This window comes from Myiozetetes cayanensis, unplaced genomic scaffold (assembly GCF_022539395.1).
Source record: "Myiozetetes cayanensis isolate MyiCay16 unplaced genomic scaffold, myiCay2020 scf4, whole genome shotgun sequence".
Classification (NCBI taxonomy): domain Eukaryota; kingdom Metazoa; phylum Chordata; class Aves; order Passeriformes; family Tyrannidae; genus Myiozetetes; species Myiozetetes cayanensis.
In genome coordinates, this window is record NW_026087631.1 from 29,043,071 (window position 1) to 29,067,081 (window position 24,011).

General features: G+C 39.6%; 1 protein-coding gene across 7 annotated transcripts in view; it reads right to left on the reverse strand.

Annotated features, from left to right (window-relative positions):
• Positions 1–23,587, reverse strand: part of EPB41L4A (erythrocyte membrane protein band 4.1 like 4A) — a 124,023-nt gene extending 100,436 nt beyond the window's left edge. For 4 of the 7 annotated variants that reach the window (XM_050328398.1, XM_050328396.1, XM_050328393.1 and 1 more), the window contains exon 1: positions 6,620–6,801. In XM_050328398.1, the coding sequence (XP_050184355.1) occupies positions 6,620–6,622 (3 nt within the window). In that variant the 5' untranslated portion in view covers positions 6,623–6,801. Of the gene's footprint in view, positions 1–6,619; positions 6,802–22,967; positions 23,257–23,511 lie in introns of those variants that run through there. The other 3 variants (XM_050328395.1, XM_050328392.1, XM_050328391.1) reach the window with 2 other exon arrangements.
• Positions 23,588–24,011: the final 424 nt, after the last annotated feature.

Genomic DNA, 24,011 nt, shown 5'->3' on the forward strand with positions numbered 1-24,011 from the left:
CCAGAAAGTTTCTTACACATAGGTAACCACACACATAATGTCCAAAATTCTCTGAAACAGACCTAGACATGCTGTTGAGATTTGTTGTTTATTCGCTTTTAAAAACTAGCCATGTTTGTTTGTGGCACTGTCAGAAGCATACCTGGCTTTATGAAACCACGACTGGCACCCTGCAGTCATGTCAAGACAGATTATTTCCACAGTGATGCTCCACAAAACCTGTCACGAACTAGAACTGTAATACTGCTATTTTCCTCACAAATCCACAAACTATTTAGAAGTCCAGACAGCAGCTTAAAACCCACTTCTAAACATTACACTAATGGAAACTTCAGGAATATTCAGACCATATCCAAAGGCTTCCCAGCCTGGCCACACTTCAACTCAGAACACAGCACCACACACAAATAAAGCACAAAACCACACCTGGCCTATTCAGGCAATGAAATGCAAACATCATTCAGAAAACCAAAATGAAAGGAGCTCTTTGCTTCCAGGGAGATTTAATGTTCCCTACTATTGTGCCAGTGGGACACACAATTCCGTCTCCACTGACCTGATTTCCCTGATACCTTGTATTCCCATGTAAGAGGCAGAAATACCTGGAAAGGCATGTTAGTGTTAGCAATGTACAGCTAGAATCACAGAAGGCTCAGGCTGGAGGGGACGGTGACTCATCTGGTCCAACCTCCCTACTCAAGCAGGGACATCCAAGAGAACATGGCACACAGTTGCATCCAGACAGTTCTTGAGTATCTCCAGTGAAGGAATCTGTTCCAGTGCACAGTCACTGCACAGTAAAGTTCTTGCTCAAATGCAGGTGGAACATCCTGGGCATCAGTTACTCTCCATTGCCTCTTGTCCTATTTTTTGACACCATTGAGCAGAGCTTGTCCATCCTCTGACACCCTCCCTTTGGGTACTTATAGACCTTGATGACGTCCCCTCTCAGTCTTCTCTTCTTGAGCTTGAACAGGCCCAGCTCCTTCAGCCTTTCCCTGTAAGAGAGACACTGCAGTCCCTTCACCATCTTTGTCACCCTCCATTGGACCCACTCCAGGAGTTCCACATCTCTCCTCGACTGAGAAGCCCAGAACTCGACACAACACTCCAGATGTGCCTTACCAGAGCTGAGCAGAAAGGCAGGATCAGCTCTCTCGATCTGCTGGCAACGCTCTTCCTAATGCACCCCAGGATTCCTTTGGCCCTCTTGGCCCCAGAGGCATTGCTGGCCCAGGGGCAGCTTGTTGTCCATCAGGACCCCCAGGGCCTTCCCCACAGAACTGCTTTTCAGCAGGTCAGCCCACAGCCTCCTCAGGCACAGGACCCTGCATTTGCCTTTGTTTAACTTCAGACAGTTCTCTGCCCATTGCTCCAACCTGCTCATCATCTCTCGTGTCCAGCATAAACCTTAAGCAGAGACTGATTAACATTTTAAGACAGTCAGCAGCTAAAACTGGAAAAGAAAGGCTGCAAAGACAAAGCGCTGGAGAAGAAACTGATTTTAAAAATCCTAGATAAAATTTATACCAATTACATAAACCATACAAAATAATTATCCTGGAACATGTACAAACTCCACATCTTTACAATTTTAATGCACAGTCAATGGAAATCTGCAAAGATGCTGTAAGATAGCAAATATGCCACCAATAGCATGGAAAACACACCTGAAAACTCTGACCTTCAACCTGAAACAATACACTGCTTTTAGGATTTATGTTCTAAAAATATATGGCGAGTTGATGTAGTCACATAATATTATACTAAAATGTTTTTTATGTTAATATCGGTTTTACATGTTAAGTTAGTCTCTTGACAAAAATAATTAAGACATTCTTATGGCATGCATGTGTGCACAATCTTCTCTAAAATGAAGATTTTCCAGTGAACATCAATGTTTTGAAACTTTTAACACCAATTCTAGTTCTGCTAGAACAACATTTATGTTGTTTTCCTAATTATTGTTTTAAATATATGTTTTAAATTTCTTGAGAAAATCACACACACACATTTTCCCCATGCCCCTGTCAAGTTTATCAAGGGTCTTTTTCAGCAAAAGAGAAAGTGACAATAGTTGACCCTCAGCCTTTTAAAGTTAATGGAAAATAATATTTAATTAAGATGTGTATATAAAGACACAATGCCAGTTCTTCAAATTTACAACATCCTAGTCAGAAAGATGACTGACATGGCACATCACATGGACAGCATATCTGTAACTTCCATCCCATCACCAAGTATCTCTCTGTTCCTTCACAAGGGGTTCAAAACCCTTTTCCAGACTTTTAGGAATAGCATGTGAAATAGAGCAGCTCAGCAATTCTTCAGCACATTGCATTCTTCAGCCGCCAGTCTCCTGGAAAAAGGCTCTGGTCTTTCAATTATTCTTTTTTTTAAGGTAGACAGATAGAGATGCAAACATGAATTACATTTATACTTTTATATATTGTATATTCTTTTATCTATAGTATATAAAAAATGTAATGTATTTTTATGTATAACATACACACACACACACACATGTAAGTGCTCCACTTGTTTATCTACCAAGAATTGCTATTGCTAACATCTGAAACAACTACCCACAATTAGAGCTGGACTGGCAAGATACGAATTCCTAAAAATGTGGAAAAAATGACCTAATATAACTGAATTGCTACCATTAAGCCTAAGCTTAATTACAAACTACTAACACTTTATTATAACTCCACTCTAAACAGCCCACCAAGGAAACTACTGACCTTGACATGTCAAAGCACGCATTATTAAAGAAACAGGGACACAACAATTTTATGCATGATAGTAAAACATTTGAGTCTGTTTTGTATGACAGGTCAGTCCATTGATAAACTTAAAAATTATATATGTTATACTTTTGCACCAAATACTGCAGAGTCAGCAGGGAGCTTCAATATAATACCAACTAAAACAATTATGTTGATTTACCAAAAAGGCACTATTGTAATTTCTCTATTTGGAAATTATACTATTAAAGTACAGCAAATTTACTGATAGAAACTAAAGTTCAGCAGAAAGAGTGAAAAATAACTCTTTAAACAAGCTGATACTACAGTATAAAGTAAAGATACAGTAAAAACTGTTACATATTGCGTTTGTTTGATGACAATAATTAGCAAATTTTTTAAGATTATGGATTTTTCTCCCAAAATGTTTACGCTGCATCCTGTGTAACATAAAGGGCAAGAAAATTGCTTGAAAGGCATTTTTACACTGTGTAACCTTTTATTCAATTTCAGGTTAATATTTTCAGTACCTACTCAGTAAAATCTACAAAACTCTGCAGGTAATTTGCACAGAACATATCCAGATTCTCAAAAATCCAGAATATTCTTGCACGCAACCAATATTTACTCAAAGTTTTAGTTTCCAGGTGCACAGATTAAAATACTGTAGCTCACTATAATCTTAAGCCAGCCCAGGTTCTGTAAACTGGAGAGATAATGAATTTTTTTCACAACTAATTAGTCTGCTGAACTTCAGAATGAAACTTTTTCTTGCTGACAACAGGCTCCAGCAACATGAAGTTAAAGGAAAAGGTTAATATGGGGAAAAGAAGAAATCACAATTTGTTCTGCTTTATGATAAAACTATGTCAAAACAATATTACACATTCTAAAATGTATCTTATTTGATGAATTACGAGCATATTGAGAAGGCTGCAGAGAACAACTCCCCATGTATTAAAAAAGATTGTTCTTAGAACAAGTGCAATGCACTGAACCAACACTTTATTTTTGTAAACTCTCGCAATGACACCAATTCCTAATATATTACAAGTGTGGTTGCAATCAACAAAAATGAAGGTCAATACTGAGCCTAGATATAAATCATGAAGTTTAATAAATCCATAAGGCAGGAAGATAACACTAGAAATGTACTGGTGAAGGTATATAATCTGTGGACGTGCCCTTTTTTTTTCTTTAAAAAAACAATAGCTCTAGAAAAACCCTAGACAAGAAAAAAAATCCTTTACTTCATCACAAACATTTTTAATAATGATTCAAAAAACATTGCATATATAAGAGAGTGAGGGAAGAAGTGTAGATTTAAAAGCATTTATTTTATATTACATATATTTCTGATCAGAGGAGCAGAAGAAATAAAAATTTACAAGTGGAATGAATTACGACAACTTCAAATGTAAACTGTATTCTGTAATTATTTATTGCATTTATTGTCAGCAAAATGAACAATAAATTTTTGTAAATTAACTAAGGCAACTAAATTTTCTTTGGAATATTCCTATTTTGCTCACACAAGTACATTTTTGCAAAGGATGCAGGGACAGAACATTAATGCCTTTGCCTTACAAACCACAGAGTTGTTTAAAGAAGACTTTTAAATAGCATTCAAACTTTTCATGGAGGGGATATGGGAGCATTTGAAGGAGGTCAGCAGGTGTTCAGTCCTTCTCTGCATCCCATACAGCTCAAAGTGGAAACTGTCAGCAAGTTCCCCAGTGGAGGCTCCCCACTTCAGGGCACCTTGCTGGGCTGCAATCCAAGGGTTCCAGCTCCCACACACTCCTCTTCACACCGCCTTTGCAGGGTGGGGAAAGGGAGTGGCTGGGACTAACCCTGTTCTAGCCATAGCCAGGTGGCATAAAACTCCTCAGGAATCACTGCCAACTGGAGTAAATTAAAGCAGACCTCAGGCTACCTTACACAGGGCTGGGCCAAGTCAGGAGAGGAGAACCACACAGCTGTAATTAGGACAGAGTTCAAGAAACTCATACTCTCTTAATCAAAAATTTTTTTCCTTGTAATTTGGTTGAGCAGGAACATTTTTACAAAGGTGTTTCTAGCATAGCTCCTGCCTTTCCCCTCTCCACAACCACAGATATAAATACTGAAAATTCTAAGCAGGAAGTAGCATGAATGGAAAGGGACATTATCTCTGCTGCGTTATTTCTATCTCTACTGCACTCAGGATGTCTGGATATTAAAAAAAAAAAAAAAAAGGGGACAGAGTCAAAAATTCAACTGCAATGCCAGTGCTGCTATCGAAGGTACTCCTCTTCCCCAGGACATGCATCAGGTATATAACTCAAAACAGGCTGTCCCTGAAGACCAGAATCTCAGGAAGGCAAGTGTCAAACTGGAGACAAACATAAACTCTTAGTCTAAAGTTCAAAGGGACTTTGGTAAAACTGAAGCCAACAACACTAGAAAATATTGATTCAATGTCTTCTTTCAGTTTCTGTAACTTTGCTGCCTGTACAGCAGTTGGCAAGAGAGGTGGTTAAGGCTATTTACAGGTTCAGGCAAGTGTTTCACTGTCAGAATGGCAACATGACCACAATGACACTGGAGAACTTTTCAAAGGCAAGAGCTCAGAAGTGGCTAATAAGAAACCTTACAAATGCCTTCTTCCAAGCCTGAGGCCAAACTGCAAGGAGCTTTTCTTCTGCATCACATCAATTCACTTCAAGGAACTTCCCGGAAACACAGAACCACTTAGTTTGGAAAAGATCTCCAGGATCAAGTCTAACCTCTGACCAATTACTACCTTGTCAACTAGACCAAGGCACTGAGTGCCACATCCAATCATTTCTTAAGCACCTCCAGGGATGCTGACTCCACTGCTCCCCTTGGCAGCCCTGTCCAATGCCTGACAACCCTTCCTGATGTCCAAATTTAACTTCCTCTGGCACACCTTTAGGCCATGTCATCTGTTACTGTCTCTAGTTGCCTGGAAGCAGACGGCTCTTCTAGAAACCGTGAGTTTTCTAAAATTGTTCTAAAATCATGAGTTTTACCTGGGGGAAGTAAATTCATGCAGATTTTTAAAAATGGGAAGGGACACTGGATGCAGCAATGTCACGGAAATGATAAAAATTAGACCCCTCAAATGAAAACAATAAACTTAAATTTAAAAATTAATTCTGCAGGGACAAATAAATCTGTCTACAGCTGCAGGCATCTTTTTAAGAGAAGAGGGGTCAGGAAGTTGGCAGAGCTGGTGGGTGAGATTTGTTTGCGTATTTTTTTGCTCTGCTTCTCTTTTGTGTGTTTTAAGGCATGCCCTGTTCTTTTAGATTCAATAAAATCCTAGGCTTTTGCCTCAACACATTTTCACTCTTCAGGGTTCTCTCATCTCTTCTAACAAAGAACTGTATGAGAACTTATATCTGATAGAAGGACCTATATCTGAAAATATCAGTTTTAATTAATATGTAAAATATACATTTCACACTGCAGTGCTCATCTCCCCTCATGTCACTTGCCCCTCCCGCTCCATTACCATCACCATCATTTGCAGAGATGAGACACAAAAAGAATGCTAAAATACTGCAGGTCCCTATGGTAGGGATTGTAAAAAAATACAATTACTAATCCCTAACTCCTATAACATAAAGTTAAAACAATGAAACAAACAAACAAACAAAAAAACAAGACACATACACACAAAACTAAACCAAAGCAAAACCTAAACCAAAGCAAAACCTAAACCAAAAACCAAACAAAACCAAAAAACTCAAACAAACAAAAAAGAAAAAAAAATCCAAACAAACAAGAAAAACTGCAGAAATGTGAAGCCCAGACCCTTCCAAGGGTTAGACTGGTAGAAACAAGAACTGTGCTCATTTACATACCATCTCAAGGCTTTGGCCAGCAGACCAATCTTACCAGTTTCCAGTCTCCCTATCATCTTCTTCAGAAGTCTATTTCATATCACTTCTGGACTTCTGCTGGATCCCAGCCCGGCTAAGTTTAAAGCTCCCTTGGAACAGGAAACATTCTGCCAAGCAAAAAGCTCCAGGGACAGCCAACATGAGGTAAAGAGATACAGATACACATTTGGAAAGTGTGTTGTAGTTTGGAGCAGAAGAGGAAGAAGCTGCCAAATCTTTTGTAAAGTCACAAGGTTAAGTCCTCCCTGCATGGAGACTCGCAGGAAAACACAACAGAACAATAATCCTTAGAGGCAGCAGCCTAAGGAACACTGCAGCTCAACCTGTCAAATAAGAGTGTCCATATGGAGGCATAAAAGGATATGATATTTAAAATGTGCCAATGACATCAGCTGACTTGCTGCAGACAGTGCAAAAGGGAATCTACGTTCAACCTGCTGGCCACAGATGAAATTGCTCCGAGTTTTTTGCTTCATTGACAGCATAAGGTAAACACTGTCATCTGTTCATTGGGCAGTCTCTCTATTCCTCTCTCTTACCAGTATAGGAAAAAAACAAAGTAGGTGAAGGCAGACTAAGAAAGATATATAGATTAATTTAATCCACTCTCCTTGTCATCCAGAAAGGAAACATCAGAACAAGAGGAACTATTCAAGAAAGCCCAGAGGGAACAACAAAGCAACACTTCATTGAGAACACAGTGCAGAAATAAAAATGAAGTTTTCAAGGTATATGCAAAAACACTGGGCAGGACAGAAAAAGTCCTGGAAATTTCCTTAGGTACATGAATATGAAACAGTGGTGGAAGAGGTCTGCATACAACTTAATGCCCCATATTCATACAACCTCCCCCATCCTGGTGGTCAGACAATTGCCTGGGTGTCTGTCCTCACTCAAAGTCAAAGCTTCCAGCATTTCCTGGCACCAAGTCTCCTAACATGCTATTAAAAAGCATGTTACAAAAGGTTAAAGATCAAATGTACTCTATGAACAGAGCCACTGAAGTTAGGAACACATGAAAGTAGCTTAACTGAAAACAAAAGTGACCCTGGCGAGATGTCAGGGAAAGCTTTCTACTAGAAGAGTAACAAAGGACTGCAGCTGAGCTCCTGGGAGGCTCCTTTAGTTGAGGTTTTCAAAAACAGATCACACCAAAAGAACCTGCAAAGAATGAACCACATATTTGTGACCATGATCTTGTGTAATGTTATTCACTATAAACTGACTATATATCCTACTCATCTAATTCCCTTCTATCCCTGTTGTTCTATAGAAGCAATATTAGCCATTGAGAAATGATGATTTTTACCTTCAAGGAGAAAAAAAAAATCATAACACTTGCTTTAACTCTGAGCTTCCTCAGAGAAATATGCAGGCTTACTGGTTTTAGGAGTCAGCAGGGTTCATGCTTTTGAGTTCCTCTCTGCAACCATGACAACAGAAAGTTTAAGTTATTTTAAATGAAAGCATGAAAGAAATTCAAGTATTTGCATTGACAAAAACACCACCAAAATGCAATTAACTATGAGAATCAGACTGTAGCATATCAGGTTTGAAGCCTTTCAGAGAAATCAGTCCTTTCAAGATACTTATGTAAGCTGAACTACCACTGCCACAAACTCTGAAGGCACTTAGCTGACAGCAAATGAAAGGTAATGCAACTAAATCCTCTCACTGCAATCTAAAATAAACTGAATTACTAAATATTTGCTACTCATGCATATGGACAGCTACCAGACTGAACACTTACCAGCTTGACCACAGGCCCAAACCTTTCCAGAGAAACTCATTAGAATCAGCAGACCCCACAAATACTGTGTGCAAGTAAAATATTTAGATACTGCAGGCCCTCTGGAGAACTTAATTTTAGATAGGGTAACACACCTAGCTGAATTACAGAACTTTAGCTCCCTGTCTCTACATAAATGACTCTATAATAGACAAACTTGCCTTTTGAAATACAGTTTTAGTATCTTCCTATATGAAGAACTGCAGTACTGCTTAGAGGCAAACATTTCAGCAGCAGCTGTTCCTTAAAACTGTTAAATCCATATGTATTAATGCAATTTATTAATACAATTGATTGTTTGTTTGTGATTGTTTGTTTATTAAAAATACAGGCTCAACAGCATAAAGTTCTCTTCTTTTTCTAGCACTGAGTAAGAAAATGCCAAGTCATATGGTTAAGATGCTGCTTCCCAGCCTCAGCTCTGAGTCCTGCTCTCATAGACCCGGTACCTGGATGTAAGTGATACTTTTGTCCTGATATTTACTCTGTAACCAGTAATTCCGTCCTGAGACAATTTTTCAGAGTTACCCGAGTGCCAAGTACACCCTTTAGAAAAGACTTTTGAAAGACTCTTATGCAAGCACCTGAATACTTCTGAAAATAACTATCATGCCTGTGCCTTTTGTTTACAAATGCAATCCTGCCTATGATTTTGTGATACACAATAATTCCCAGTGAAATTGCCAGGATATTCCTCACCAAGATCAGATCCTTCCAATTTCTTCTTTTAAATATGCATCACTTTTTTCTGTTTGATCTGAATTCTATTTGCTTTGATACACTATTGTCTAATGAAATTTGAGATAATTCAACACAGGAAAGTATTCTTTTTTCCAGCTGCAGTAGAGCACGTGTGGGATGACTAAACTCTAACCACTGACTTAACATATTTTGGCTTAATCAAGTATCACTAGAGGATATAATTCCCCACTAAAACAAGAGCCCAAAACCAGACCAAACCTTTGTTTAAAATAACAAACCATTTTAAGCAGATCCAGCCTTCCATTTAATAAAGTAGATTAAGGGGGAAAAAAAGTCACAACAATTATCTGTTGTGACATGGTTCAATAATTCTGTTTTTTCACCAAAATATTGTTTCTGCTAATATTTACCATAATTATATATATACATGTGTTTCAAGGCACTTTAATGTTCTCCTACATATTCTTTACCCACAAGCGAGTAGCCTGTATTACACAGGCACTGTCATAGTGCATACTCAAACAGACTAGAAGTGGATTGTATCTTATTTTCCCCATGAACACAGATGCAGTTAGTTAGAAAAACAACTTTTGCATGCAAAGAAAATCTTGAAGTTTGTGGATTCAACGGGCTGGGAGACCTGATGGGATGATCAAACAGGTTTGAGAGATTGTGGGATCTGACCTTTGATAAGCTCAGTACTTAAAGAGAAATTAAGTACTACCTGCTAGGCCTTGTGAGATGAGCTGCCATTGCAGCTTTGTGTTAAAGATGCTGAAAATTTGCAGGCTTGCCTATAAACCTCCTCCAATTCACACTGCTCCTGGAACCACCAGTGTGCCTCCTTCCCAGCCTGCCCCAGGCAAGGGTGGTCAAGCTGCTAATGCTAACCTATTAATTAACCCCATTATTTTTCCACTAAGGAAAAGTTAAGCTCAAAAGTACAGAACTATTTGTATTAACATACGTTGTTTCCATGATGGTTTACCTTTATAATTTTTTGCAACAAAACCGGACATCCTTAAACAAAATAATGTTAAGCAAGAACCGGTAACCCATCAGTCCAAAGGTACCCATAATATACACTTCTAATTTGTGACAGATGCCTAGTGAAATTTTCTCCCAGGAAAATTCTGCAAATTTTTACTATGAGGGCAACAACACCAGGCTAATCTGCTATTCTTCCCCTTGAGACAATATTCCCTGAACTGACAACTTGGCCTTTTTTCTCCTCCATCCTACCCTGCTCCCCTTCCACACCTGCTAATTTGCTCATTCATGTATTGCTGCAGCCCTAGACTAGATCTCTGAGGCAGTATCTGCTTCTGCCTTGGCTGATTGTGAAGCATTTTGATGTTTTATCAGTTCACTCAAGTGCTACCACAACTACAACGTGTCACTCTACAAAGTAAACTCCAGCCCAGATGTCATGTGGGAGGAAACAGCTGTACCCTTGAAAAACAACCTAAATCCATATGTACTGTGAATACTAGAGCATAAACTAATAGAGTCAAAGGCATTGTTTAATTAAATGTTTAGTTCCTCCTTCCAGATTGAAAATGGCTAGTACTCCTGACAGAGAGCAAGGCTTCTTTTGTGTATACTTAAAACAACAACTACTGCAGTTTCCTTTAGGTTATACTTCTGTTTTCCCTCTTATGCTTCAGACTTTGAAGAGCTAACAAAACCCATGCTTTTCCTTGAATTTTTTTCCCCTTTTTGCAAGCCTGTACTGAATAGAAAGAGCCTGCATCAGGCTGGTCAGGTTTCCTGTTCCCCTGTAACTCCTCCTAACTAACTTTAAAATGCCAGCACATTTGTATGCACAGTGAACTTCACAGCAAACACCTGCATCTTAAAGGCACTGTACACTCTGCTACCTCCTGTAATTTACTGCTTGAGTACATTCTTTTGGTTCATTTTTTGTACACTTGGAAATCAATGTTCAAAATTCAATTACACTGGTTTACTTCAAGTGATTTTTCTTACCTACCCCATATTCCTTCTGTATGCAAGAAAAGGAATATGAATCAGAGCAAGCTTGAAAAACTAGATAATAAGAGCCATACTGTTAGATGCTCTTCATCTTATAGATAATAATATTAAGCCCATCTGCTCTATGTGGTTACATTATGCAGAAAAAAAAATGCATATTAAATGCACATTAAGATGAAGAACCTTTAATCCACTGTAGGCAAAGGCAGAAGAAACTCCATCACTCTCAATACAATTGCAACAATCCACTGGTAGGTTAGATACAAACATACACTCAGTATAATCTCCTCAAGTTGAGCATGGAGATGGGCACAGCACACATTTATATAACTTTTAAAGACATGTGAATGCAGCAATAAACATTGACTTGTATTTTTGTGACTTTTCAAGTGCATACTTAAACCTCAGTAGAGCAGGCATGTAAAAATCTGGCTGGTTTGAACTCTCATCAAGACAACACTCATAGTAGGATTAAACATTATTGAAGGAAAATTCATTTACCCTTTTGATTGTGAACTTTCTTTAGGGACATTATCTGTTTATTAGAAGTTCTGGATTAATATTCTTGGAGGAATACATTATGTGTATGTCACACACAGCAATAAAAGTATTTCTGTATGCTGCCTTGTTGCAAAGATTCAATCTGACCTTTCTAATACTCATGGACAAAAATGAAAATTAAGATTAATAAATAACTAAAAATCAGGAAAAAAAAATTTCATGAGCACAGATACAGACTAAGCAAGAGGAAAAAAGAAAGCATGTCTATAACAAAAGGCTGGTTTTGACTGATTTTCAGCAAACTTAGTGCAAGTGTTTTAATTCCCTCCCCATCAAACCTTCCTCTCAACAGAGTATGTCAAGTGAGAAGCATGGTTTCCTCCAGGACTTTTGCCTACTTCTGGAGCTTCTTCATGCTACAGGAAAAATGTTCAGATTCTACAAAAACACAAACACTACAAAGAAAGATTTACAACTACAACAACAAAAGTACTGAGGAACTTCTTTTGACATTGACTTTCCTTTTGACATTTTATAGATTCCTCTCCCCAAACATCTTAATTTCACCGAGACCTTTCCAACTTCTGTACAGACACACACAATACCAAATATAAGCCTAATACTTTTCTCATCATCCATTCTGACTTTTCTTCACCTGTTTACAAAGGAGCAGACATTATAAATAAACATGGTTTGCATTGCAGTTTGTCTTTAGACAAAGATTTCAGAAGACAGTTAATGAAATCTGTTTCCATAGCAGATTTTTCAGAAGAAACAGAATAAATTATTGAAAACAGGAAAACAGAATAAATCATGAAAACAGCAAACACTTCCATGCTGTAAACATGGAAGACTGAGACTCAAGATCTGAATGCCAAGACCTGAAAGGCCAAGGATGACAACCAAAAAGGTTTTAGTTGTTTTAAAAATTCAGAAAATTTATTTTTTTTAAATATGAACAACATCTAACACCTTTGTACAAGATCTAACACATTTTATTTTCAGTAAATTTTCATTATCTAATTTCCATTTGCAGAAAAATTGCGTTCAGTTTGTCTCCTCTTGAAGTTGGTTCCAAAGCACACCAAGACACCTATTGTCTTCACTGGAATTGAAACCAGGTACACAATTTCAAATATTCCCAAATTAGGGAAAGACCTTGGTAACTCACTATCACACAGGGAAAAAAAGAAACATTATTACTAATTGGATGCCTGAGGAAAAGAATTGGTTTTTGCAGGAATAGCCCAGGGACACTGGAGCCACAGATGAAGGCACCACAGGGCTAAGAGCATTTTCTTAATAAATCTTATCCATACTAATCTGTAGCACTGAGAGAGCAGAGAATACTCCCCATTTTTGGAAAAAGGTAGTTTGTAGAGTTAACTTAAAGGCCCTATAGTTTGCCAAACCTTAGCACAGAAGAACAAAAGACTACTCAAAATAATCCAGAATAATCCAGAATAAACGTGGTACCTTTGAAGAATACCAAAAGCATTTGTTTCCAAGGAAGATTCCCACTGCCTTAGAGATTGGTGTGTTGCGGATGAAGAACACAAGCATTGAAAAGAGAACTGAAGGGTTCAGCCAATTTATACACCACAAGAAAAGGCCTATGGGCACATGTTTTGGAACATCTAAGTCCTGCTGAGGGACTTTAAGAAAAGAAACAGGGGGGAAGAATATGACATCACTTCAAAACAGAGTAAAAATATTTGATTTTTTGAACTTAAGAGTTTTATTCCATCCTGAAAACATCAAAACACCTTTAAGCCCAGTCCCTCCTCCCCTAGCCAAAGCAGCCATCGTAAATTAAACCTAAAAAGCTGAGGGCAAGTCAGGATATTCACAAACCTCTTCAAAATGTTCCACTACAAGGCATTGTGGCTTTCTTCCCTCCATTCACGAAGGAAATGGCAATACAAGAAAGTTTTTTGAAGTATAACCATGCTGTCAATTTGCATATCTCCTTCATTTGCCCAGGACCTTTTTCTCCTGATCACCATTACTGAACTTAAGCTACTTTTCTCCTATGATCCCTTCTAAGGTGTTCTAATTTGCTCTGAAGGGAGATCCATGCAGAGTTGTCAGGATTACTTGCTGCATGGTTCCCTTCAAGGCACCACGATACATATTATTCACCCCTTACAGTCATGTATGACACTCAGAATTAGGATGGTCTGAGGCTCAGTTTTGTTTTGTGCTGGCATATTGGATAAACAAACCAACCATACAGACAAAAGATTGCCTGACAGCCTGAAGCAGACTTGAAAGGACCCCCGAGGGGGAGGTCTGGACTGTGTGAAACAAGTGCAGATGTGTCAGGCTGCTCTGCTCAGGCAAGGATGCCATAGGCCCCTTGCACTCTCTCACATTGTCTTCCCAGACAGTACAGGCACAGCCACAGGAAACCACATAGGAAACAAGAACCTGAGGGCTCCTAAGTGGGAACAAACACTGAAAAAGCAGTGCCAGTCATGGCCTTCCAGTCCCATTTGGTTCTGACACAGGACTTCCTTTCCCTTCAACAGCCTTGATGAGATTACACTAATTTATAAATAATAGACATCTTCTGTACCACAATAAACAGATAACACCACCAAAACAGAATCAGAGCAGAGGCAAGGCCTGATGCAGCATTCTTCTGTATCTGGTGTTGGCCAACAACAGAGAGTTTTGAAGATAGTTTATGATGTCCTCAATAAAAAGATGTGGAGAAGCTGCTTTCATATTACATGTCATACTAGTACTCTAAGATTACTGCTTTTTAGAAGGGATACCTAATCATTTGCTTCAAGTTGCAAGTCAGTGCTAAACTCACTCCTCATTAATCTCCTAAGTATCCTCATTTTTGTAATTCTGAGTTGCTATTTTCACCAGTTTCCTGTGGTACTCACAAATGGCATTAAAAAAAAATTATTTTCCCTTATGGTTCTGAATGTAGTCCCTTATAAAGATAACTCTTGCTCTGATACTGTGAGGGGAAAAAGAACTAAGCCCCATAGCATTCTTCCTAGCCACTATTCATCCACAAGTAGGCAAGAAGTTTGTCACAAATTTTTTACGCTGTGACACTGTGAATCTGAATAAAACTGATGAAAAAAACCCTAATGTATTTAAAACCTAAATATCTAATGTATTTAGAAGATTCATAATAAAAAAACCTAGCTATTCAATATTTAATAAATGAGAAGTGTATTACTATAGATAGGAAATATTTTTTGTAATACTACAAATAACATATTCTCAGACATAAAAAGAGAACTTTCAGTGAAATATATAGTGTGTGGAAAACAAAAATCAGATCTAGTGGTTTTTTCCTGTAAGATTTTTCTTCTAGCTCAATCCTACATGATGATCAAGTGCCTTTAGATCTGCAAAGTGTTAAATCATGTGCTTGCATACATTAGTAGTCATGCCAAATTTTACCACTAATTGCACAGGAAAACTGCCATTTTCTGCCTTTTGAACACTTTTCGTCCAATTGAGATACGTCCTCCTTTTCCATTACTGAAAGGCATTCTATCTCACACAGACAGAGAATTTATCCCTCAGTACATTCATTTCTCATTTTCTGAGAACACAGGAAAGGCAGTAAAGTACTGAGCCATTTATTATCAGTGTGGCTCACTCAACCACATACAGATTTTACCCATGTACTCAAGACTTCAGGAACTACAGGAAGACAGCGTCTTCTCGTCTGCCTTATGGAGAGCCATTTGTAACACTGCAAAGTTTAAAATGTGAATACTGACAAATCCATAAGTACATGAACCATAGAAATTAGAGCCCCTTTTCCTCACATTAGTAACTATTTATTATTATATTGACTGTATTATTTATTTTAAATGTAAGCAGGAGGACTCAAATTTATAAAGGATTCCCTTTACTAAGCATAACTAATACAAATACCTGATAGGAGGGTGGGTTTGCCACTTGTAAGAACTTCCCTCACACCAAGACAGAGTTTTGAAAAAATGAGTGGCAAGGAGAAAGAAGGGCTTCCTAAAAAGGAATTCTTACAAACCTCTGAGACTTCTAAAACCAAGATTTAACATAACATTCCTAGCACAATAGGTTAATGATGCATTCATCTTACTAAAGATTTCCATGCAAAATTATCAAAAATGCCTACATGGGTATATTACATTTTGGTTGTTACTTTCAACAGAGATGATTTGTAATATCAATTCAAAGAAACTTCTGAGGAGTCTTTTTTCTGTCTCTGGAAAGGTACTACTAGAATTACCATTCACAAAAGGTCTCCTCCCTTGTCATCAAACAGCATTTATTTTCCCTTCCCATTCATAGTCTCAAATCGCCCCCCCTTTCTCTCCCTCTCACTCTCTCTCTCCCTCTCTCTCAATTTCTGACCTCCCCAATGCTACTCTTTTTCTTTTCCTTCCTTCACATCAACAATGGAATTTACTGACTATGAGATTACTGTTGCCTGTGTTCCCTGACACACCTCCTTACATTTGCCTCTAAAAGCATCACTAAGCAGTCCACTTCTGACCACTGGGACAACAGGCAAAATAAGGTATGGTATGTTTAGGACGACACTGAAATTTTTGCTTTTAAGCAATCAGTATTTGTGGTCACAAACCAAGGAAAGCAGCCTTATATCACAGATAAAGCACATTTCCCACTTAGCAAGATTTCCTCTCTTAATGCTGCAGCAAAACCAAAGGAGCAGAGCATTCATTTTGCAATGTTTCTATTGGTTTTCCACTTCTAAATAATAGCATGGGTTGACCTCAAGCATGTCCCTTTGACCTCAGTGCCTACAGTGTTCAACCATCCAAAACTCAGGATGCAACGGAAGAAATGGGAACAAAAGCACAATCAATACTGAAATGACAGGTTTCATTTTAAACTGTGAAATTAAATTGGTGTGCAGCAAGCACAAGATCTGATCAAAAAGGCAGGGTCTAACAAGTGTACTAAAAATGCAATCTGCAAAATTCTGTGCAGATATCATTATCCACTTGCAAACATCTTGGTTGTGAATAAAATGCAGCTAATGTAGCTGCTCTATCATTACAAAATTAAATCCCTTGAGAAAAAATAAATTAAAAGAAAGAGAATTTACAAAGAAATATATAAGAAAAAAAAAACAACATTGGCAAATAATCTCTCATCTTTGCACTAAAATATAGATATTAGTAATGATGCAACACCCCCAATACATAATTTCTTGTTTTCTCATAGGTGTTCAATATCATCTTGGCATCAGATACTTTACAGCATGAAGTGACATAAAATTATAACTTTTGATGAAATCCTGTTTCTGAAGCACTTTTCAAGTTATTCAATCTCTTCAAGAGTTTCCCTCATATCCTGGGATAATATTTAGTAGTTTTTCTTCTTGAGGGAAAGGGTTACAATACTGCAGGCTTGTTAGGGTAGGGTGACACTGGCAGCAGTTGATTTTTAGATTAGAATTTTAATAAACTATGCTAACACTATTTAACTATACTAAATAATTTAATCTAAGACATGTTCAAGAAATCCCAAGTTGCAGAAATCCAAAACTGCTTAATGACAAAGCTGCCTCACGCAGCTTACATTTACCCCGGTTATATTATGAAATTATTGCTCAATGAAACAAATCAAAAAAAAAATTTATAAAAAGATCCCTTCGACAACAGTAGTGCTCAAACCTCAGGTTGACTAAAAGGTAGCTTCATTTGGAATTTAATGGATTTCCTTCTTGTTGTCATGCTGGTTTCATTAATTCAGTCAAGTGCACCTAGGGAAAATGGAGTGTCTCAATGTTCATTTATTTTATGGTTATTCCACAGGGTATTCAAAATTGCTGGCCTCATCTGTAAAGTTACTGGTAAAATTAGTAATCTATTTCAAATATGTGACAGTAATTCTTGAGGAGCAGTTAATAGCAAGGTTTGTGGGTTTTTTTGTTCCTGTCATTGTTTTAAAACTAGAATTGTGCACAATTTCAGTCCATTTTCAGAGGACTGAAATAGTGCAAAATTTCACATGCACCATCTGATGCTCAGTGTGCAATCAGATGACTGTTTTATATCCATAACAGAAATTTAAGAAAGAATAGCATCCTTCTGATATGGAAGGGCTACGTTGTATCAATAATTTACATTTTGTTAACATTTTTTTGCTGGTTTTGTTACAGGCAATCCTTAGATGCATGGTATCCACAGCATTGAAGAAGAAAATATGTACTTATTTACACTTGGAACTTGATATTATCTGTTTAGTTTTCCTGCTGCTATGCAAAATCTGTACACATAACAGAAAACTGTTGTTTTATAAAGAACACAAATTACAAGGATGAACAAGGTTTAGATTGTGTCCTTTTAATCAATTCACTTTTTATTAACTATTCTTTTCAAAGCAATATTTTGAATATCTAGAAGAATCTGCCTTGAAAATATTTATTAATCAATACCAAAGTGGGCAAAGGAAAGATACAATTAAATATGGTTGAAATTTGATATTACAGTTTAGTAATTACTGTCAGTCATAAATTACCACAGATGGAAAGCAACTGCAATCAAAAAGATTTTTAAGATTTCTGAAGTAGTATAACTACATAATTAAGAAAATTTCTCACAGAGAGATGCTTTCCTTTTTAGTAAAATGTAGAAGAATAAACCAGCAGAAATCAGTTCCACAAAGAATACATTATATATTCACACAGCAAATGTGAATTTAACTTTTAACGCCAACTGCCAATTAAAATAATTAACACAATGTAAGAACTTTCTATTCATAGTATTCTATTTCCTGCTGAAAAGTGCATTCATAAAGCATTCTCACAAGGATTAAAAAAAAATAGGACCTATCATTTCCACAGTGATTCCTTGGTGTCCCTAGAGCTAAATTAACTTAATCCAAAAGTGCACCCCACATTTTCTGTATTTACTATATTTTGAAAACATGAAGCCTGAAATTGGTCAGCTTCAGTGAGGAGGAAAACAAAAACAAAACAAAACAAAAAAATTTTAAAACCAAACAAACAAACAAAAACAAACAAACAAACAAAAAACACCAAACAGGATAATGCCCAGAAAACTTTGGTATGTTTATCTATTTCTACAGATCACATACTGAATTATCTTTTCAATTATTCCATAAATACCTTAAAAACATCTGTCATATTTTGATGAACCCATTTGTATATCTTACACATCCAACCATTTAACATAGTTCCTAACCTCAGACACTCACTATTTCAGGTTTGAGGGGGTTTTTTTGAGGCAAGAAGGGTATTTTTTAAGCCACGTTGAAATGCTGAAGCCTGCTTTCAGGTATTTGGATCTCATTTTGTTCAGTTCTCAGTGAATCATTGTAAGGAAAAATCTGGTTATTTCCCAGATAAAACCCACACAGTTTCATTGGAGATGGAGTATCTTACACAGAGATTCAACCCACAGGCATAGCTTACAAACCACAAAATGCAACCCCTTATAGAGGGCTACATATGGAGGACCAGAAAGCCTTGTATATCACAGAAGTACCAGTTAACACTTTAACATACCAGTTAAGCGGTATGGTGGCCAGAATATCACTATTAAAGTGTAATACCTAATAAAAGAATACATTGTAAACAGAGTCTTCCAGGAAGAACTACTGTATCTTTTCTATTCATCACTTCTCTAATGAAATATTGCTGTTGGCCCACTACACATGGCAATCTAAACAGGACATAAAAACAGCACTCAGAGAGGAATTTCAAGGAATACTTCAGAAGTGCAATGACCAGATGGCTTAAAACTAATTAGAGAGCTTCTTCCCTGGGGAAGTGGACAATATTTTTTTGAGATCTTTATTCCAGCCAAAGAGATGCAAACAAAAAAACAGAGAAGATTCACAATATTTTTATCTTCTTCAGGAAAAAGAAAACAAATAATTGCCTTAAACTGTTTCAAGGAGGCGGGGCGGGGGGGGAAAGAGCTGTTAAATTCTTGTTGCATACACATTACAGGACGACCACTCTTTCTGAAATAGCCTATCACAAATAGGTTTCATAGCATTATTTTCTAAGATGTTTCCTTAATCTCCACCAACAAGTTTTTGCAATAAGGCACTCCATACTCATTCTCAGAGGACAATTACTCCAGTTCTTAACAAAATCGAAATATGTAATATCCACAACCCACCAGTCAGGTGTCATACCAAAAGACTACAGAGGTGTCTCATGACATCAACAAATAATCCATAACTACTTAGAAGGTACATTATTTATTATTACTTAGAAGGTAGTAATGTACATAAAAATGCCTAAGTTATTGTTTAATCTAGGTGAAGACAGGTCAAAGTAGCAGTCCTGGAAAAGTGATTATTTTTCAGTTGGCAGCTGCTTCTTACAACACTTCTAGAAAATTCTGTTAAAACCCCATTTCTTACTTGAAAACTTGAACATCCTTTTAAAGAGAAAAAGCTGCTCCAGTCTGAGACCATATACCTCAATTAAACAAACTGTACTAGAATCTAGTAAATAGCCTCTTCCATTCCAAAACTGTTTGAAGTAACAACTGCAATCACTTTATTGTTTCAAAACTTGTACTCTCCAAAATATCTCTGCTAATGTACTAAAAGGAAACATAAAAATTAAGACTATGAGACATCTGATGGCCTTTCCTGATTATCTAACTATTATGATGGAGAGCCAGCTTTCACATTTTCATACAACAGTGCTCTGACCTTAAACCATGAAGACATAAAGGGAGAACAGAAAGACAGTACTGGTAACAGTGAGAAAACAGAAAAAAAATTCTATGAGCAGCAAAAGTCAGTTTGAGAAACTACAATGAAGAGATCATCATCACAAACCCCTCAGAGCATAGCCCATGGCAGACTGGTCAGCTACCAGGCTAATAGGGCTGAGAACTTTTTTCCTGGCTCAGATATTGCCCTGCTGTACAGTCATGAAGAAGACAATCAACCTCTTTGCATCTCAGCTTCCCCACTTTGCTTTCCCTAACAAGCTCTTTGAAGTCCACAGAGAAAAGTATCCCTAAACTGCATTCAAAGTCATAGTCTTGTATGAACTTTTCTCACTGTTTTAATATGAAGCAGAATTTGAAGCCCACTGTAGTATAAGAATTTGTTAATAAAACTGTAATTAAGAAAATTCATATTTTGATGTGGATAGTTGCTGTCAAGCATAGCAAGCCAGAAATAACTACTACACAAGCTAAGCAATGCATCTTCAAAACTCTACAGCAGTTTGGAGACAAGTATCTACTTTATGACATATTTCTGATTCACTGAAGAAACAAACTTGCCTAGGACTCTTACAGGCACAGAGCTTAATCTTCCACCCTTCAAAGCAAATAAAACTATATCCACTAATATCCAGGAAGTACATAGATAGTAAAGAGCTATTGAGCTGTGGTTTTTATTTCTAGCAGACATGTATCTACTTGGGAGAAGAAAAGGGAACTATAACTATAACAAAAGAAAGATCACATTCAGAATCTGAAGTTCTAAGAAAAGCTTTGTTTTAAAATAAAATATATAAGAATATTTACAATCTACACACAGATGCCAAAGCTGAAATTCCAATTAAAAAAAAAAAACAAAACAAAACAGGCTGCTACAAAAAGGGAGATTCTCTTTTCCCTAAAGTTCCCTGCTGTGCAATGCCAATGTTTATGCCAAAATGTTAACAAACTATTACTTTTCCTGTCAGATCCTCATATTGTTCCGACTATGACTCTCTGTGGTTGAATCCAAGACAGAGAACGAGCAGGTGGAAGAGATGAAATATTTAGCATTATACCACATTCAGAGAACAGTAAGAATGGCAAGAAACCACACCCTCATGTTAAACTAAACAGTTCCCAACACTGGAAGTCACACATTCTTGAAAAGAAGTTACATCTTCAGACCCTTTCTTTCCCATGGGACAGTAATTTTTATTGGACACTGTACAAACACTTCACTTTCCGGGTTTAGATTCATTAAACTAGCAAGAGGAATATCTTTGCAGATTACTTTTTTAACATACTTCTCCTGCAACTGCACATTTATAGGCACCAAAAGCATATATGCATGCATAACACACATACCCACATCTGTGCATCTAAAGGCAAGGTTTTCAGAAGTGTCTAAACTTAGACTTCAAAGACTCTACACAGGTATGAATTCCAGTGTCACAGTGATTTGCTTACTCCTCTGTGCTAAGCATGGATTTGCCATGGATGAGCCTATTTGCAAGCAGTTGATTCAGCAAAGCTTGAAAATTCTCAGTACATGTAGACCTGGTAATACCCCAGATTACAGTTAAAAATATATTGTAAAATGTAAACTCCCTCTCCCCCCTACCCTCCTTCATATTTCCCCAGTTGCTTCACCAAACTTTAATCATATAAGCTGAAAACATACAGACATACAGACTTTTATTCTTCAGAAATCTTAGGTAATACAGGTAATATTAGGTAATATAGGTAATATATAGTTGGAAAGACTCCTGTCCAACGATAAATTTTGGAAGAACTGATTTCTTTCTTTTTCTTTTTTTTCTGATCCAACACTGAAACGATGCTCTTACTTCGCTAATAAATTCCAGTTACCGGTATTTCGATCAAGGGCTCCGAGTGCCTGAGACATGCGATTTGCTGTCATCAGGCTTAACCAGACAGGACCAAGTTAAGGGCCTTTAGAAAAATCTCAGTTTTCACATGGTCTGTCAGGACTCATTAGCGCTTGGCATTTGACGACTTTGAAGAGTTCATCCGCGCCGAGCGCGCTGCAGCAGAGCCGGAGCTGTTCCCACCGGTCGGGAATCGGGGCAGCGGGACGGGGACGCGGCTGGACCTTCATCCGTCCGCACGGGAGCTGCTGCCCGTCCCCAGGGGCGGCTCCCGCTCCGCTCCGCTGCCTCCGGTCTCTCCCGGGAGAGAGCACGTTCCAGAGCGGGCACGGCAGGGAGCCCAGGGCAGAGGGAGCGGGGTGGCTCAACCCGGGCGGAGTGACTCAACCTGGGCGCGCAACAGCCGCCTCTGTCTTCTTTTCTTGGTAGCAAGTACAGAACAATACCTGTGGTGGCGAGCGTCCCGACTGCCGCGAGGTGGTCGGCACCTGCTCGCTTAAATGAGTATCTCGATGTAAAAGCCCCCCCAAAAGCCACGTCGTGCCCCACCGGCACGCGTCACCCTAATAACACCTGTCCATAAGGAAAGTTAAGACATTATTTTTTCACCCCTCGAAACCGCGTTTTCCCACAGTCGCTCCCTTCCAGACTCCCTAAGCGCACTCGGGAGGCAGCCCGCGAAAGGGAGCCCTGCCCGGGAGGCTCCACTGCACCGCATTCCGCAGCCCCGCCGGCGTCCTCACCTTGATGCCCTGCTGCTGCGTGGTCAGCGTCAGCTTGGACTCGTCCAGGAGCAAAACTTCGCAGTAAAATTCCTCCGGGACCGCGCAGAAACAGCCCATGCCTGCTGCGGTGGCCGGGAGGGACGGGGCGAGGAAGCGAGGAGAACCCCGGCGCGGCGGCGGAGGGGGGCTGAGCCGGGTCTGGGCCGCGCCCGGCTCCGCCGATTGAGCCTGGCGGCTCCTTAGGGCGCAGATCCCGGCCCCGCCGCCATCCCGCCGAACAGCCTGGACAGGGGGTGCCGGGCGCTCCCTGTGGAAAAGACCAGCAGCTTGTTTTAGGAAGGATCCCGGAGCACAGCCCTAGCCCGCGCCCGGCTGTCACGGCGGCTCCCCCGTCGCTGCCGCCCCGGGGAGGTGCCGAGCCGCCCACCCGGCCCGTCCCCCGCCCCGTCCACGCATGTTTCCGCGCCTCCTCTTTGTGTGGAGCAGCGGGCGCCGGGGGAGCCGCTCCGCCGCCGCAGCACGGGGAAAGCGGGGGATGGTCCCCACCCGGCCAGCGCCGTACCTGCGGCCGCGGAACCTGCGGGGCGACGGCGGGGCCCGGGGAGAGCGGGGCTGGCGGCCCTCGGCTGCCCGCGGCCCATCGCCTCCTCCCCGTCGGGGGCGGAGGTACGGAGGGGAGCGCCGCCGGGAGCGACCCAGCGCCTGGGCAGACGCCGGCCGCCTCCTGCCGGCCACGGACACGGCTCCCCCCGGGCACGGCTTCCCCTGGGAAGGACCGGGGCGGCTCTGGGACGGGGAGCGGCAGCGGCACCTGCCAAGCCCGAGGAGCCGCCCGTGGGCTGCTCCGCATCCCTCGGCATCCCACTCGCATTCCAGGTGCGGGGCCAGACCCTCGCTGCCCTGTCCTCGAGCTCAGCCGGGGGGGCGGGAGCGATGGCCCCGGCCGCGGTCCTTGCTCCTGCCCCGTCGCCTCTCGGTGGCCGCGGCAGCACTGACCCCTGCGAGCTGGACGGCTCTGCTCCCCAGAGGGCGTGTGGGAGGTCTGGGAGCGGGTTTTGTCTC